This window comes from Dendropsophus ebraccatus, chromosome 7 (genome assembly GCF_027789765.1).
Source record: "Dendropsophus ebraccatus isolate aDenEbr1 chromosome 7, aDenEbr1.pat, whole genome shotgun sequence".
Taxonomy (NCBI): Eukaryota; Metazoa; Chordata; class Amphibia; order Anura; family Hylidae; genus Dendropsophus; species Dendropsophus ebraccatus.
Window position 1 is genome coordinate 29,793,856 of NC_091460.1, and position 17,793 is coordinate 29,811,648.

At 41.9% G+C, this 17,793-nt stretch overlaps 2 protein-coding genes across 5 annotated transcripts; both read left to right on the forward strand.

Annotated features, from left to right (window-relative positions):
• Positions 1 to 1,760: 1,760 nt before the first annotated feature.
• Positions 1,761 to 6,557, forward strand: FASTKD5 (FAST kinase domains 5). The gene is made up of 2 exons (XM_069977213.1): positions 1,761 to 1,838; positions 3,904 to 6,557. Exon 2 carries the CDS (start codon positions 3,933 to 3,935, stop codon positions 6,222 to 6,224), a length of 2,292 nt encoding a protein of 763 aa, XP_069833314.1. The 5' UTR covers positions 1,761 to 1,838; positions 3,904 to 3,932; the 3' UTR covers positions 6,225 to 6,557.
• UBOX5 (U-box domain containing 5) lies at positions 1,765 to 14,849 on the forward strand. 4 transcript variants are annotated; one of them, XM_069977215.1, is made up of 6 exons: positions 2,167 to 2,200; positions 7,949 to 8,048; positions 9,525 to 9,616; positions 10,550 to 11,735; positions 12,400 to 12,567; positions 13,374 to 14,849. In XM_069977215.1, exons 2-6 carry the CDS (start codon positions 8,000 to 8,002, stop codon positions 13,580 to 13,582), a joined length of 1,704 nt encoding a protein of 567 aa, XP_069833316.1. In that variant the 5' UTR covers positions 2,167 to 2,200; positions 7,949 to 7,999; the 3' UTR covers positions 13,583 to 14,849. The 4 variants fall into 4 exon arrangements, with proteins under 4 accessions (XP_069833317.1, XP_069833316.1, XP_069833318.1 ...); XM_069977216.1 differs by lacking the exons at positions 2,167 to 2,200; positions 7,949 to 8,048 and adding an exon at positions 1,765 to 1,838; XM_069977217.1 differs by lacking the exon at positions 7,949 to 8,048 and having other exon boundaries at positions 2,191 to 2,200.
• Positions 14,850 to 17,793: the final 2,944 nt, after the last annotated feature.

A 17,793-nucleotide genomic window follows, 5' to 3' on the forward strand; every position in this document is an offset into this window, starting at 1 on the left:
GCCCCTGAGGGTGCTTTCACACACTGCAGATTTGATGCAGATTTTCTACAGCAGATTTGAAACTTCAGGTTGACTTTGGTTTGGCAACAGACAATCTGCTGCAGAAAATCTGCCTAAAATCTGCAGCATGTGAAAGCAGCTTTAGTCTAGTGGGGCTCCTTGATGGCTCGATGTCCAATCTTCAATGAGGTATTAGTAGATATCTTTTACCGTTGAAAACTAGAAGAAAAAAATAGGCAAGAAATATCGTAAGCTCGCAAGCCACATCAAGGGTCCTCATTCTCCTGCCAGTCCCTAGCCTAAACCTAAAAGGAACATAGACTTATTAAACTAGAAGAGAAGAACAGTCCTGAAAAAAGTCTCTTAATGGTTATCCTCCATCAGCCATGAAACTGGTCCCTCCTGGGATTGGAAGTCGTCTACCAAGAGCGTCCAACAACAAGAACAAGATGGAGAACTATTGGATTTCGTAATTTTATTGGACTTCAAATTATCAAGTGTACCAAATAGACACTTTACCATCACATTACTCCGAAACCCTAAAGTAAAAATGTCTGAAAATCACAGAACCTGTACGAGAGTAACCGCTCTTCTAGGATATGGTAGCGAGATTGGATAACAATTTGATTTCATGATTTTATTGGACTTCAAATAGTGGGACATATAGCCCCAAATAGGCACTTTACCATCACATTACTCCGAATCCCTACAGTAAAAATGTCTGATAATCACAGAATCTGTACGAGAGTAAGCGCTCTTCTAGGATATGGTAAAGAGATTGGATAACAATTTGATTTCGTGATTTTATTAGACTTCAAATAGTGGGACATATAGCCCCAAATACACACTTTCCCATCACATTACTCCGAATCACTACAGTAAAAATGTCTAAAAATTACAGAACCTGTATGAGGGTAAGCGCTCTTCTAGGATATGGTAGTGTGATTGGATAACAATTTGATTTCGTGATTTTATTGGACTTCAAATAGTGCGACATATAACCCCAAATAGACACTTTACCATCACATTAATCCAAATCCCTACAGTAAAAATTATTTTTCTATATCTAAGACAAATAAGAGAAATAAATTAAAATCAGCCTGGTTTTCAGGTGTTAAAAATTACATATAGTTAGAAAAAAAAAAATATTCCTGGAGTTGAAGGGGTTAACAGTATATGAATTAAACTGTGGTGGATGTGTAGGGGTTAAAAGTGGATGAATTGAAGTGTTGTGGATCTAAAGGGGTTAACAGTGGATGAATTAGATTGTAGTGGATGTGAAGGGGTTAACAGTGGGGGAATTGAACAGTTGTGGATCTGAAGGGGTTAACAGTGGGTGAATGGACCTGAAGGGGTTAAGAGTTGACATTCTTTAGTCTCACATGTAGGTGTAACCCTATGATCTTCCTGGCACATTCTGCAGCCTGGAACTAACTAGTCCTGGCTATTACCGTAAAACATGGTATATAGGAGCACTGTAATTCCTAGTGCTGATAGTGTGACTCCATTTCAGTGAAGTGCTGATAGCGTGACTGCAGTCTATCTCCGCACACACCACTACACTGACAGATAATTATTGGCTACGCCCATATGTTATAATTGACAGTTTCAGCCCACCTTGGGATACCGCCTAGCTCCGCCCACTTACTGGAGACGTTGCGTCAAGTATAGTCCCACTTATTGTCAGCACGTTTTGCGACTGACGTCACTGGGGAACTGACCACGCCTTCTAGCTCGGCTGACTGCGGCTGTGACATTGTCCGTGTCATCAGTGTGCGCCGCCGGATTGCGTCTCTTCCCAGTGCATGGACAGGCGGTGATAGAGGAGAGCGAAGCGGGTATGTCCCGTGTGACTGCTGTGTACGTCTGCCGGTAGCGCGGGCACTGGGCTGTATGTGCCGCCTCACACTATGAGCTGATGAGACTTTATGTGTCTATGGGCGACACCGGTGTACGCAACCCCCCTCCCCCATAGCTGCCCGTGGGGGAGGAGAGGGGAGACGCTCTATACACAGAGGGACTCATCTATGGTACCTGCTTCTGACATAGTCTTACTGTTGCCCCCAGCAACCAATCAATGCTCAGCACTAGCTTTCCTAGAGCAGGTTTGGAAATGAACGCAGGCCTGTGATTGGCTGATTAGGAGCACGTGGTCCCTGTGTGGAGACAGTGAGGCTGCTCTGGGGACACCTATATAATTGTATGAAAGGTCTATGAGGGTGCTGAGGGCCGCCATACCATTTCCTCACATACTGTTGACGATGGGCATCTCTTTCTTCTGCGATGGGAACTATAATTCCCAGCACGACCTGACAACTGCAAACTTGCTGGGAGTTGTATACTATACTATACTCTATACTACAGGGTATATACCTAAAAGGGTGGTAGGCTAATAATGGGACCCTCATCTATAGAAAGACCCTCTTCTCAGTCCCCGCCACCTCCATACAGATCAGCAGAGACTTCCCATAGAAGTGTATGGACATTGTGGCAGCTAGGATGAATAGACCTCCCTTGGGTCGGACCCCCTGCTCGTCTTTTGTAGCTGATAATACGGTTCTGTCGTCTTATGTGCCCTGCACAGCCCGGTCTGACACTGATGCTGTATGCAGCCTTCTTGAGAGGGTACTAATATTTAATTTTTTTTACAGAAAGTTGTGCACATTTTAGTTAAACTTCAGTGGGATTTTAAAATGCAATATGCTGAGAGTCATAGTTTTAGGATAGTTTTGGTAGGTATAAATGAGAACCATTACTTTAAAGGTCGGAGCTTTTAGAGACACGTCTCCAGTTTTTACTGGGGGTCCAGAGTACAAAAGACCCCTGCCGAACCCTAGAACGCATATGTTAGGTAAAACTGGCTGCCTTCCAGTTTTAAAACTTCAGCTCCCATCATGCTTAGAGAGGGAAAACTCAAACTGTCCAGGCGTTATGGGAAATATAGATTTGCAACAGCTTGAGGGTCACCATATTGACAGCCCTGGGTTTGGTACTGTACCTCTGCAGTTCCTGTTTCTGGCCATAGGAGAGCCAAAGGTGGCTGGTGCAGCTTAGTTTTTCCTTCCAGTTTCTAGACTGTAGGAGTCACTGACCAACATATCTGTAGAAGTGTTGTTTAAGACTTTGTTAACCCCATGAACAACTTTGCGATGGACATTTATATCCCTTAGTAAGGACTGAAAATTATGGGGATAACTGGGCCCCCCGATCCAGCTTCATTAACCAGTCAGTGATTGGTTGGCAAGATGGTTCTTTCCAGAGTTATGGGGATAAAAAAGGGAGCCCTATTATGTCATGGTCTTGGCTGTAAGAAAATCCTTTCTAAAAGAATATTCTATTCACATTTGTATGATGTCCCCAGTAGAGATGAGCACAATTCAAGAATGCTTCAGTCCTATCATTTGGCATTTTAATGCTGGTGGCTGAAGAAGCTGGATGCAGCCCTAGGGAGTCCTGGAAAACATGGATACAGCCATAGAGCTGCATCCAACAACTTTAGACAGCTAAAATCAAATGCCGAACAATCTGACTCAAGCATGCTCAAGTTGCTCTCATCTTAAGTTCCCAGTGCTTGTTAGACTAGGGACCATAAAGATTGCAATCACAATTTCATATAATGATTGTCAGTGTAAGGGATGCGACTATCCAACGTAACTCTATTGTGAATTGTCTTCTGGGAAGATTTTTTGACTACTAAGTTTACATTGAACGTCCGGTATCGTGAGATGCATGATATATATTAAAGCTCCTGCTGGTTTTGGTAGACCAGTGTGGCGCGCTATTTTCCAGCTGTTGGTGTTTTGCTGCTCCTTTTACACTTAGCTTTTTTGGATTTTTTTTGCGCACTTAAAATTTATATAGCAAGAAGACTCATCCTCATTCTTCATCTACCCCTTTTTTCAGTACTTCATGACCACCTTCGATTTGGACCCATGGCGACTGCACTTTGTCGAGGATTGCAAGGCGGCATTTTCCGTACAGCTTCACTTTCATCTTTTACTAGATGGACGAATGCTAAAACTCCAGATAAACATAGGAGAATTAACATTCAGCCTGTTGCTTATTTCAAGAAAGTAGTCAATGCTGGGGAACTTCAAGATATAAATAAATTTGCCTCCACCATCAATAACCTCGAGAAGGGACAAGAAGAACATGACTACAGGCCACAATATCCAAAACAGAATAATCATCCAAAAACTAAAAAGCTATTTTTGCCTCGGGTGAGAACGTCAGAGAAATTTGCAAAGATTTATAGAAGAAGCAAAACAGAGACTGTATATGATGATATAGAGTCTTACGATAGTATGGCCGATCCTCGAGGGTTTCAACAAAGTAGACCAGAATACAAACCCCTGTGCTACAGCTCCGAACAGTCTATGGTTATTTCCATGGATGAAGGGGAGACCCTTCTACAGAAATTAGCTTACGATGATGATTTGTCTCCTGTGGAAATATCAGAATTTTTAGAGAAACTAAGTCATCTACCTCAAGACCTTATGGACAGGTTAGAATCTAATAGTCATTTTGAGAAAATTTGTAGCCGTAGCATTGAATCCCTTCAGCTGTACACCCACATAGATCTAATTCGTATCCTTGGTGCCTTTGTCCGACTAAAAACTTCCTGTAGTCACCCAGTACTAAAAGCTTATGAAAAAGAGTTTAGTCGTCGGGTGTGGTACCTGTCTACTAATGAGTTGCTGCTGGTGGCAGATATGTGGAGATGCCTATCATATAGCGTCCCCAAATTTTTAGACATAATGTACAGTTATATGCACTTGCGTTGTATGGACCTCAACTTAGCTCAGGCCATCCAGTTAATATACATTATGGGTGAAGGAAGACATGCACCTGAGGAGCTGTTGGAGAAACTTGAAGCTGTGGTTCTAAGATATCTCCAGGCCATCAACCTAGAAGAAATTGGGACGGTTTGTTTAGGGTATTTCAAGACTGGTCATGGGTTATCAGAGTACTTAATGAGAAAGTTTGGCAGTAGGATTGTAGAAAATATAGATGACATAAGCAACTACTCTTTGGTGAATGTTCTCAAGATGTTCAGATTCACCCGGGTTGACCATATGGACTTTTTTAAGCAGGTTGGACAAGTGGCTTGTGATCGTATACCTAACATGGGCATTCAGGGTATCATGCATATGACTCTTTCCTTTGCCTCGATGCATATTCTGGATGAGAACCTCATGGATACTGTAGCCTTGGTTATTCCAGATCGGGTGTCTTACTGTAGAAGTAAAGACATTGCCAAGTTGCTATGGTCTTTTGGCATTCTAACCTATAATCCACCCAATGCCAATGTTTTTTATTCTGCTTTGATTAAGGAAATCTACAAGAATCTGAAAGAATTCAAGACGTTTCCTGAACACTTCTTGACTTGTCTGATGGCCCTGGCTTTTTGTCAGAGGTTCCCTCTAGACCTTATCCAGGTGGCCTTAAGTGAAGAGTTCATCATACAGTCCACTAAAATAAGCACTTATGAGCTGAAGAAGGATCTCTTCACCATAGCTGGCACTGTTGAGATCGAATGCCCTGAGTACATTGGAAAAAACATTTCACCCGAGCTCCGACAAGAAGTCACTGAAATGCTTATAAACTTCTCAAACCAAGACATATACGTGAAGGAGGAGGCACTGGAAGCTGCCTCCATGTTGGAGATATTGTTGGGAGGAGCGGAGTTTGTAAAGCATCATATGATCTTGCCTCATACCAGATCAAAAGACCTAGAGGTCCACTTTGATGTCAACAATAAGCCCATCCCTCTCAATGCAAATGTCGTCAGAGCCGAACAACCTAAGAAAAAAACCATTGGTGTACAAGTCACTGATGATCTCTTAAGCCGATTACTGAATAAAAGCCAGAGCCAGACTCCTGACGATACCCCTGATGGTCCAAGGTCCTGCCCCAGTTCTAAGAGCTCTGCTGAAATCACTGAAGATTTGGTGTCCCAGTTGACGATGGGAAAGAAAGCTAAGAAACCTGTGGCTAAGGTTACCAAACTGGCAATCCAGGTTACGAACCGAAATCACTATTGTTATGGACGCAAACGGCTGTTGGGTCTCCATGACATGAAAAGGAGGCAGCTGCAGAAGTTGGGTTATGTGGTGGTGGAGCTGCCATATTGGGAGTGGTATCCTCTTTCAAAACGTTCACAGTCGGAAAAACTTTCATATCTGCATTACAAAGTGTTCGGGTCTCTGGAACCTGTTAAATAATCAGTGATTGCGTCTATTGTGCTGATGACATCACCATCCTAGTGTGACCTTCCAGCACAGATTTCATTGAGAAGCAATACAACCCCAAATGTTAACTGGACATCAATATGTTCCATCTATCCTTCCATACAATGCTCTTTGTTAACTACTATGTGAATAAAAAAAGGCCGCTTTATTTTTTTTCTGTTCCAGTTTTTATTATTCAGAAATTAACCCATTAGCACATTATTTAAACATATCTAAAAAGCTAAAGAATAAAATTACATATCCTCACGAAAAGGGTTGTGTAATAATATTTTTAGCACAGAAAATGCCCTTAAAAAAAAGGTTGTGGAATGCGCCAATCTAAAAAAAATTAACCGTGCAAAACATAAAAAAACCTAAATGTACCGATCCATAGAATGAATGCAATGTGTAGTCTATGCCGCACAGTGAATTCAACTCATCCTGCAAGGAACAAGCTCTAAAACAGAGCCTGTTATTTACTGAATGAGACAGTGAATAATTGTTAAGTCCTGAATGTAATGACACACAAACGAAGGCCAAAAACTTTAGTGTTTATATTTTTTAGGTTAATTTTAGAGATGAGCGAACCGGGTTCGAGTCGATCCGAACCCGAACGTTCGGTATTTGAATAGCGGGGGCTGCAGAACTTGGATAAAGCTCTAAGGTTGTCTGGAAAACATGGATACAGCCAATGACTATATCCATGTTTTCCACATAGCCTTAGGGCTTTATCCAAGTTCAGCAGCCACCGCTAATCAAATGCCGAAAGTTCGGGTTCGGATCGACTCGAGCATGCTCAAGGTTCGCTCATCTCTAGTTAATTTTAATTAAAAGTTTCGTCTTTATATAAGATAATTTCTGGTGAAAAAGGGACATATAAAGATGTTAAAAGCAGGAAAATTTCTTTACATTTTTAGATCCTGATTTATCTTCTTTCCTTTGCGAGACCTTCTGCAAGAAAATAAAAATGATACTATAGAGTTGTGTCCCAAAGCCGGCCCTTGTCCCTGCACCAGTTTAGGGTACATCAAAATAACACAGTACCTGACATAGGGACTGATGTATAACTTCATGGGTATGGCCAGTTTTAGAGCTTATTCCCATGTCCTGTTCGGGGTCTGTAAATACGGGCGGAGTTCAGTGCTCCCGGCGTCATCATTCATGATGCACGGAACGTGTGAATGCCCCCCGTAGCCTCTTAGGTCTCCATTACTGATGGAACATTGGTGGAAGGTTTATGTTGCCTCACACCCATGCATATGGCATTTCCTGTGCAATGTTACATGTCCCCCAAAGCAAACTGATAGTCTTCTGAGAGTGTGTAGGGTCCTTTCTATAAGATCAGGAATGGGCTTGTTACTTTTGTTTGCTCTTTGTTATTGAAAGGATATAAAACCAATGGAGAGCTGCAGGTGCTTGTTTGAAGACCCTTGTAGCCTATTCACCGTACGTTGGAGGATGGTATTGGAGGTCATTGTAGTTATACTGGAATTTTTAGTCTTTCTATGATGTTTTGCTTGTCCTGTCTGTCTTGAATGGCTAAGTCACCATTTCTACATTTGAAATAACTATTTCTAAGGTGGGTCATAAACGTGAGACGTTTAGTTTCGGGTATTAATGCAGGCCTTTTATCATTTTATTTAAAAGAATAGTTAATGATGTATTTTCTAACTTTCCATTTTATTATGTTTTTTAAATTAGTCCTAAAAATCTTTCAGTTTTCACTCTCACAACTAGGCCTAAAACTAAGACGAGAGTTCCTGTATGTGATGATGAGGAGGCTGCTGGAAACTGATCTGATCAGCATTACAGTGAAAGGTGACACCAGTAGACAATAACTGAAACCCCCCCCAGATTGTTGGGAGCCCAACAGAGTGCTGAGATAATGGATCAATGCAGTACATATATGAACTGCATTGATCTCTATGAGCAATCACGTTATTGCTCATAGTATTCCCCGGCGGAAAAGTTTTTTTTTTTTGTCACAACTTGAGATAAGCCACCTTACAGTAGGAGTGAAGCGAAGCGCTTCGTTCCTATCGGCATTCTGCTCATCAGGCTGCGGCCTTTGAATCTGCTCCGCTCCCTGCCGCTACACACTGGGTGCTGGAAAAAGCTGGATCCAGTCCTGGGAAACTTCTAGCGCTTTGTTTTGTTCCTACTGTAAACTCACTCATCTCTAGTCACATCACATCCCAGAAAAAAGAATAAAAGTGGTCAAAAAGTCACATATATGCAAGCGTGGTACTAAAAGATAAAAAAAAGTGTAAATAGGGCAATTTTAGGGTGGGTTAACACAACGCATCTGCAGCAGATTTCACTCTTCAAGTTTGTAGCAAAATCCGCTGCGGATATCTTTCCCTTTCAATTAGATTCCATAGTCATAGCAGGATTGTCATCCCACTGCGAATATGTATAAGTAAGCCCCCTTAACCCCCGGCGTCCTGGTTCATACATTACCAGTCCGCGATCTGGCTTGCTTCAGGGGCTCGTGGCGTCTGGACGTCCTGTTCAGCCAATCAAACCTATTTGAAGCTCAAAATTCTGTTATTGTGACATCCCTATTCTTGTAAAGGATAAAAATGTGTATGAAATAGAAATGAGTGTCAATAAAGAATTGCAAGGTAAATTTTGCACTGGACATAAAGACTGCAGCCTAAATCCCCAAGTGTCGCCATTTGCCCTTGTAAGATGTGAGAATCAGACTGCTTGAGAATCTCTATTTTTGAGATTTACATCTGCTTGGTCCATTGTTGACCACCAGGTGGCGCTGTTGGTCTTCAAAAGTATCTGGACTCTTTAGGCTTGTCAGGCTTGATGTATACACTTGCATTTATTCCCTGTAATAAACAGTGGCATTAAAGCCATCCATAAAAATAACAGAAGCGACCGTTGTATAATAACAAACCCAACCAAATACAGTACCAGTCTGAAGCAATGGCTGAAAGGAGTAATACAAAGGTCCATAGAATAGTTATTCTGGGTCTGGTCTCCAGACTTGGCATATACTGCAGCACTGGGTATAAGGTATGAGATGAGGCAGCAGTTAAGTTGGGCATCTTTAGTGACATGATGGGTTTGAGGATGGAGGCTGACTTGATGAAATCCCAGGAGCAGGGTGCCCATCATGTCAAGAATTGTTTTATTACACTTTCTCCACATTAAGAAAGTTCTGATTTTGTTGGGATAGTAAAAGTCATTTTGTCTTAGTGGTTGTGATGTGCCTAGTCAATGCGGAGTACCCCAGTGTTAGGCCAGTGCCCTGATATACTATGTATTGCTTTGCCCTTCTAGGTGTTGCTGTGTGGAAACCCTACAGAATATACGCCAGAATGGTTGTCAATCTCTGCCTTCCTCAATTTAAGCCACGGGTATTTTGCAACAAGGTAATTTTCGGCCTCTTCTTTACTATGTGTTTGTGACCTCATGGGCTGATAGACTGAATATGTTGGACCTAGAGCTGTCCCATAGCATTAAGCTGCCTGTACATGGTAGACATTTTAGCTATACCCACTGATTTCCCCATGGTGGGGCAGAGAAGGATCGGGCATGTTGGATTTCAGCTGCCTGATCCTTCTGTTCCCACAGATATACTAGGATGTACCGTACTGACAATTACTACTGAAGCTTTCTAGAATACACACCTGTTTCTCATGGAATTTTTTACACAATACGAGGAAAGAAGCGTAGGGAGGGCACTCACCCTTTTGTTGTGATCTTCTTTATTGCAGCATGATGATTAAAACTTACAGGATGTATTCAGGGCTTAGCCGTGGTACGCCGAGCACCTAGTTGATAGGTAACAGCTGGTTCGCACTTGCGCGCTTCGTCAGACGAAGCGCGCAAGCGTGAACCAGCTGTTACCGATCAACTAGGTGCTCGGCGTACCACGGCTAAGCCCTGAATATGTCCTGTAAATTTTAATCATCATGCTGCAATAAAGAAGATCACAACAAAAGGGTGAGTGCCCTCCCTACGCTTCTTTCCTCGTATTGTGTAGATTATGAACTTTGTTTCTCAAGGGAGTGAGCACCAACCAGTGGTCAGAAACAACCAGCGTGTGTTTTGTGTCTTGTCCCTAAAAGGGAGAGTGGTTACATATGAACAGTGTAAATCCCTCACAGTAGTGCCGGTATTTTGTCTACTCTTTTTTTTCTTCATGGAATTTTTTACTTGATCTTGTGCATGCTGGGTGGGTGGTCAAGCGTCGTTTAGGGGTTGCTAGACGATTTTAAAATTTTTATCTGTGCCTCGTACTCAAAGCCCTTTAGGTTTTCCTTTGACAGACCATGAAGCACAAATCTATTTTATCTTTTCAGATCAGTGCCGATGGGTATGAAGTGGAGAATCTGGTCTCTGAAGACCTCGCTAAGAGAAATCGTGGTTTCCGCTGCGAATATTTCATTAAGCCTCCCATACACATCACCTTCTCTTTTCCATTTAATATAGATATATGTAGGATTAATATAGACACCTCCTCTGGGGGGCACCAGCACTTTTCAGGAATGGACATTTATACAGCTACCTCTGCCAACAAAATGTCTTGGAATAACCATGAGGTGAGCCAGCCAGCTTTGGTCGGCCCAGCGCTGGACAAAGAGGTCTTTGCTTTGGTGGGAAAAGTTGTGCTAAAAAATCAAAGCAAGGCTACGTTTAATAACAGAGGCTTCAAACCACGACACCCGTTCCATCAGACCGATAACGTCATGTCTTACCATGGGTCGTCGTGCCAGGATCTATGGAATAAGGGGCAGCACTCTCTAAGTAATGTTACGCACCTGAAGATCTGTATAACGCACGTAGCAGGGGGGACACCTTTTTGTATAAAAAGGGTGGAGGTATGGGGACAACCTGCAAAGACCTGCCCCAAGGAAGTGGTGGAGAATGTTTACCAAATTGCTTGCCTAAGTCTTCCCCATGGCTTTGGGCAGCAGCGTCCAACATCGCCTATGGAAAGTAACCACATGTCTTATAGTAACTCAGAAAATACACAGCACAGTCTGAGCGAGCTCGCCAATATTCTTCAAGATGTCCCAGAGGAGTTTTTGGACCCTATTACCCTGGAGATCATGACTTTCCCCATAATCCTTCCATCGGGGAAAGTCATTGACCAAAGCACACTCGATAAATGCAACCAAAGTGAAGCATCATGGGGCAGGATGCCAAGTGACCCGTTTACGGGCGTTCCTTACTCCCCACACTCCCAGCCTCTACCCCATCCTTCACTCAAAGCTAGGATAGACTACTTCCTCCTACAGCACAATATTCCCGGCTCCACCCTCCTGGGAAGAGCCCGTGTTGGTGCCGCAGTGACTCCTTCTGCCATAGCTTTGTCCTCCATGAAAAGGAAAGTGGAATGGATGGAGGATTCGGCCAATGATGGCGATAATGTAGACACATACTTTTCGGCAGTGAGTGGCCTCTCGTCTACCTCAGAGTTCGGGACGAAGAAGATGAAGACTGAAAACGACAGTCACACGTCCCAGATGGATTGCTCTAACTCAGGTACTCCCTACGTTTTCTATGTTGGGGCAAACCAAACTAGCATAAGTGGGTGTGGGGTATTTTGTACTTCAGTTGAGGAAGGTTTATGTTTCTTTAAAACATCTTTATATCACGTTTAAGTAGTTTTGGCCATGTTTTCCAATGCAGCTTTGTCCCCTATATAACTGAGAGAGACACAAATCCTGGTAAGCTGTGTAGATTTGTGTATTGGGTGATTTGTATCCTTTAAGCTGTTGTATGATGCTGTTTATAGTGAAAGCCTCAATTCAGGTTCCACGCTGCTGACATGCTGCTGGTAGCTGTAAAGGAGACACAATACCTTTCATATATCTGCCCTTTCAGAATATCGAAAACTACTTCAGAGGAGTTCCTAAGCACATGAACTGCTGAGGGCTGCCTTGCCCCCTTGCTCTCCGTCTTATCCCTATTCCTTATTGATCGACAGCTGGAAGCTGAACTAGTAATTCAGGTGCTTGAGAAGTCTCTTTGACAATTTGCACTGGAGAATAAAAGTAGTTTTTAAAGTTCTGGAATCACTTTAGCTGGATATATAAAACGTACCATGTGTCTCCTTGACCTAACGGCTAACTAACAGTGTTAGCAGCTTGGAACCTGAATTAAATCTGACAGATTCACTTTAAGATGCATTTTTGTTTTTGTACAGAGTCGTTATCCCATGAACAGAGACTGACGCAAAGCCTGGACCAGGCTCTCACCACCGCTCTGGGCTCCATGCCCTCTTACACTGCAAAGTTTGTGAAAGGTCAACAGCAAGGCTTTCACATGGAGGGTGCCGGGAGCCCGTCCTGGAACACTGTCTCAACCTTTACTGGTATTGTTTTAGACAACCACTGATACTTAAGGGAATCTGTTAGGGCCGTATTACACGGGACGATTATCGTGCAAAAAAATTGTTATCTCGTTCGAATTTAAATTTATAATCGTTCTGTGTAATTGCAGGCAACGATCGAAAAATCGTTCGTATGTTGATTTAGATCTAAAACTAAAATGATCGTTAATCGTTCGCTAATCATTCGCTGTAATTCCACATTTGTTCGCTCAAGTTTTGCATTTTTTCACTAATCGTTCAGTGTAATTTCGCATTGTTCATTGTTTTGTTGGGATATGAAGGAATAAACGATCGTAACTTACGACCATCGTTCTGTGTAATATGGCGAACAATTTCAGGTTAAAGATAATCTTGTTTGCGATCGTTTATCGTTAGTCGTTTAGTGTTAAAAAACGCTCCGTGTAATAGGACCCTTAGCTGGAAAAAACACGTTCCAAACTGCTGACACTGTTGGATAGCTACATGGTGCCGTTCATATATCCAGCTATGCTTCCAAAACATAGAAAATTATTTTACTCTCCAGTGCAGAGTGTCAGATGTTCCCAAGCTTCTAAAGTGTAGCAAGCTGGAATGCCTCCTCGCTCCCACCCCCACCCCTGGCCATGCTTGGGATGACTTTCAACCAAATAAGGATGGGGATGGGAGGGGGAACAAGGAAGCATTTTAGGGGGTTGAAAACATGAGAATTTTTTCCCATATAGTCACTTGGACTACTGATGTGCACCAACATTGCGGCTTGCTATCTTCCGTTAATGGATAAAATTCCTTCACTTTGTCTTATTTCACAGAGCACACAAGGAGCGGCGCAGACCAAGGCTGCACATCGTGTATGAGGACATTTTCAGCTTACTCTAAAACTGAACCCATCTACCAACTTTCTTGTGGCCACCTTATGTGTCGCCCTTGCCTGGCTGAAACTCAGAAGTCACTCTCTGTGGTCTGCAGGAATTGCAGTCGGACCGTAGCCACCCGTGATGTGCTGAGAGTCCACCTGTAGATGGCACACACCAGAGGAGCCAATCACGTTCAGCTTCCTTCCGGGGTATAACGCTTAAACGGGACACAACCTTTGCTGCTAATCTCTACGGACTTTTGCATATTTATTTAGAAAGGTCATATTAGGAGATATAACCGGTGCCGTAGCCTTGGCGCTTCTGCTCTCTCATAGCTGTGCTAGTGAAAAGCCCAAAAACGTATAGGTTTTGTGTTTACAATGGGATTCCATACTGTGTTATGTTAAAGTAACATGCACACGTGATGGAACCTGATTTGGAATTAAGTGCAATTGTGTATCGTGATCTCCATGCTTTCCTTCCTTGGTGCCTGGTATGTTCCCCACGTGGTTTCTGTAAATTGATATATTTAGTAATGGCATACAGGCCTTGTACCGCCATCTATTGTGCCCCGCTGCCTACATGAGCATTTCAATAGTAATATAATGCCCTTGTGCACAGAACGCCCTTGTCTTCCTTTAGTCGACCAATGTGGATATTACTTAAATTGGCTTTAAACGTATTTGAGTTAAAGGTATGGAGCTCTCACTTCAGACTTCGGTTGTCCAATACCAATAGCATTGATCCGTGGATATTCCTGCTGGATAATGTTTTTGTCACGTAGTCTTTAATTCAATTACGATTTGCAATATGGCCGTCTCCATTCAATAATTAAACATCTCAGGTACTTGTTCATCATCCAATTCCTGGGTCATTTTTTTTTTTTTTGGGGGGGGGTGTTGCTGTGACTGTCTCCTAGAACTAAATATGTTTTGTTAGTATTATGGTCATGTATGGAACATGCAAGTATAGATAAAGGGAATCTAACGTGAAAGGGGAATCTCCCATCTTGGGATGATACTAGGGTTTTTGTTACTTTTTTTTTTTTTTTAGTCCTGTAAATTATATGTTTTTTTTCCCCATGGGTGGGAAACTTCAATCTTTAAACTTTTATCCAAATGTATTGTAAAGTGATTTGCAGACTTTGCACAGCAAATTTCATCATGGGGAGGAACATTTGAGAAAAGGTTTAGGATTACCAACCATGGTGCAGACAGTATTACAATGAAAGATGAGATTAGGCCATATGGATAATATAGATAAGATATGGTCAGGCCGTTCACAGTAGAGGATGGTCGGAGCTCAGCCTATCCCATTCCTGCACAATGACATCTGTACAGGTCACAAATAGAGATTAGCGAACCGGGTTCGAGTCGATCCGAACCCGAACGTTCGGTATTTGATTAGCGGGGGCTGCTGAACTTGGATAAAGCTCTAAGGTTGTCTGGAAAACATGGATACAGCCAATGACTATATCCATGATTTCCACATAGCCTTAGGGCTTTATCCAAGTTCAGCAGCCACCGCTAATCAAATGCCGAAAGTTCAGGTTCGGATCGACTCGAGCATGCTCCAGGTTCGCTCATCTCTAGTCACAAAGCAGGACAAGAAGTTTCTTCCATAGAAGTCCTCTCTAATCTGTTGTGCCAGTGGCCACAGGACTTGTATATCTATAAAAGCTGTGCAGAAAACTCAAGCCATACGTCTGCCCCCATAGTGTACTAAAATGTAAATTTCAAAAATTACAATCGGAAAATGGGAAGATCAGAAAAAATTAACATATTTTAGTATCTTTCTCTAATGGCGAAAAAATAAAAGCTACATAACACATTCCCTTAAAGGTTTTGATCACATATGGCGGATTTGCTTGTGGGAAAACATTCCAGGGAGTATAATAGCAGCGTGTGAGTCTCTGCTGTGGAGCTGTAAGTGACGGTATATTAGAAAGGCTTGTATGCAAAGTCACTGTATGGCTATTATGTTTTGAGAGAACATGGCTGTTCTTTTCATTTTTTTCCTCTTCCATTGCCATAAACCCCTAATGTTCTTCCCTTTTGCTTACATCGGTGAGCGCAGTTTTAAGCTTCGCTCATGTTCGGAAAGATTTAGCGACTAGATAGAGCAAAAAATATGAAATACAATATAAAATACCACTTTTCCCTTTTCTTTATAGACTTTTTTTTTTTTTTGTTGCCCAACAGTCTTTGGTCTCCTATGGGAGGTGATGTAAAATGATGTGATGGCTAGAGTTGTCCTTTAAATACAGAAACTGGTTTGCAGTTTATTCTTTGAATAAGATTCAGTAGCCATTCGGACATTTCTACATGACCCGCACTGTGCTTAATGGCTATGAATGTAGGATGATTACAGATATTTTTATTTTGCCACTCTGTAAATTTGGGCTTGTAACAACATTAATAACCTTGTGATAACACTGTGCAGGCTGCGTTAGTTATTCCAACTATACTTTTCGATCATACATTATAATGTAGCTGCAAAATCGGTGGATTTGGAAGACAATAATTTAATGGACATGGTATGGACAATTTCATACTTAACTCAAGAAACATGGACACCCACCTTAACGAAAGATTTGTTATTTTTAAAGGTGCCTATACACCTTATTCAAGTTTGCTGAACCCACGTATGTCACCGGTCTCCTTCGACAGGTGATGTTGGTGGAGAGAAGGGTCGGTTTTGGATTTCCAACACCAGTTCTATTGTTCTTGAAGGGGTTACTCTGGTGCCAGAGCTTTCTGGCTGAATATTCGGCTGTTCTAAACAAATGTGTAATTGGAAGGATCAGAACGATAACTGGCGGACGGTTATTGAAAATGTATGGCCACCTTTTAGTGTTCTTTCAAATAGTTCATTACTAGAGATGAGCGCACCTGGAGCATGCTCGAGTCGATCCGAACCCGAACTTTCGGCATTTGATTAGCGGTGGCTGCTGAACTTGGATAAAGCCCTAAGGCTATGTGGAAATCATGAATATAGTCATTGGCTGTATCCATGTTTTCCAGACAACCTCACAGCTTTATCCAAGTTTAGCAGCCCCCGCTAATCAAATACCGAACGTTCGGGTTCAGATCGACCCGAACCCGGTTCACTCATCTCTATTCAGTACTTGAAAGTGGGCTGTCAACTTTTTGGGCAGAATGGACGGACTCATGGTAATGTAAAGCAGACTACTGTGTGTTTTTGTAACTTTTAATAATCATAGTAAGATATTTATGATCCAGCTGGAAAAGAAAACCGTATGAAATTTTTGTAAATTGAATCAAAAGAAAAATGTTTTTCCTTTGTAAGATCCAGAAAAGCTCTTGTTTCAGACAGTCTGAAGCATCCATTTGTGAGGGGATCGGACTGGTTGGCAGCCTCCTTCTTCCACCACCTACTTCAACCTTTGATTTAATATACGCGTTTGTCAGGATAAACGGACTTTTCATCCCGGATTGTATCTGTGGCCAACTTAACTCGGTAAGATTATGAGCAGTATCAAGTATCCCCTGTAATGTGAATGTTTACAGATCTCTCCATGTTCTAATGGCCCTTTTTATGAAACTTAAAGTGAAACTTGTCGAATTACATAGATAGACATTCGGCAAAGCTATCATGAGTGGTCTTAGTTCAGTTCCTAAATGTGACCGTCAGGATATCTAATGGAGCTGAAATTACCTGTTTCTTGTGCCTTTGTGTAAGTTAAACTGTGTAAAGTTTCAAGCCAACGTTAACATGGGCCAAATACTTTCACAAGCACCTTCTTCTTCTTGTCTTGCCACAATCTGAATAATCCACTGATGGGTGAATAATCTGTGTAAGAACCTGTAATACATTCTAGTTGAAATCGGATAACAGCTCATTGATGTACTGTATTGTATGCAGCATTAAAGGTTTGGTAATACTTGTGAATGTTGTGTTTATTTACCTTCAAAAATACATTACTTTTTTTTTTTTTTAACTATTTCCCCCCATTTATGCCATTTTCTTTTTTTTTTTCTTTTTTTTTTTTTTTTTTTTTTGCTTGTTTCATGACCCTTGCATAGTGCTCAACTTACAGAGTACAGTGTATGGTCCACCTGAGCATGAGGCCACCTTATCACTGGTGGGATGGTTTACACTGTTTGCAAATTGTAACCTTTATTTTTGTGGGAATTTTCTTTAGCAGTTGGGGGGGGGGGCTGCTTATATGTATTTTCATGTCTGTAGTGGGTCTGTATCTTGCCACTGCAGTGTGCTGTTGCAGTTTTGTGTTTTTGTGTGTTTGCAGTTCCAGCCATAGCAACGTGTTCTTGCCTAGTGTGAATGGTGTTCTAGGAGAGGTGACCAAATTTGTCTTTTTTTCTGTAAACTTGAGTAGAGGTCTCTAAATATG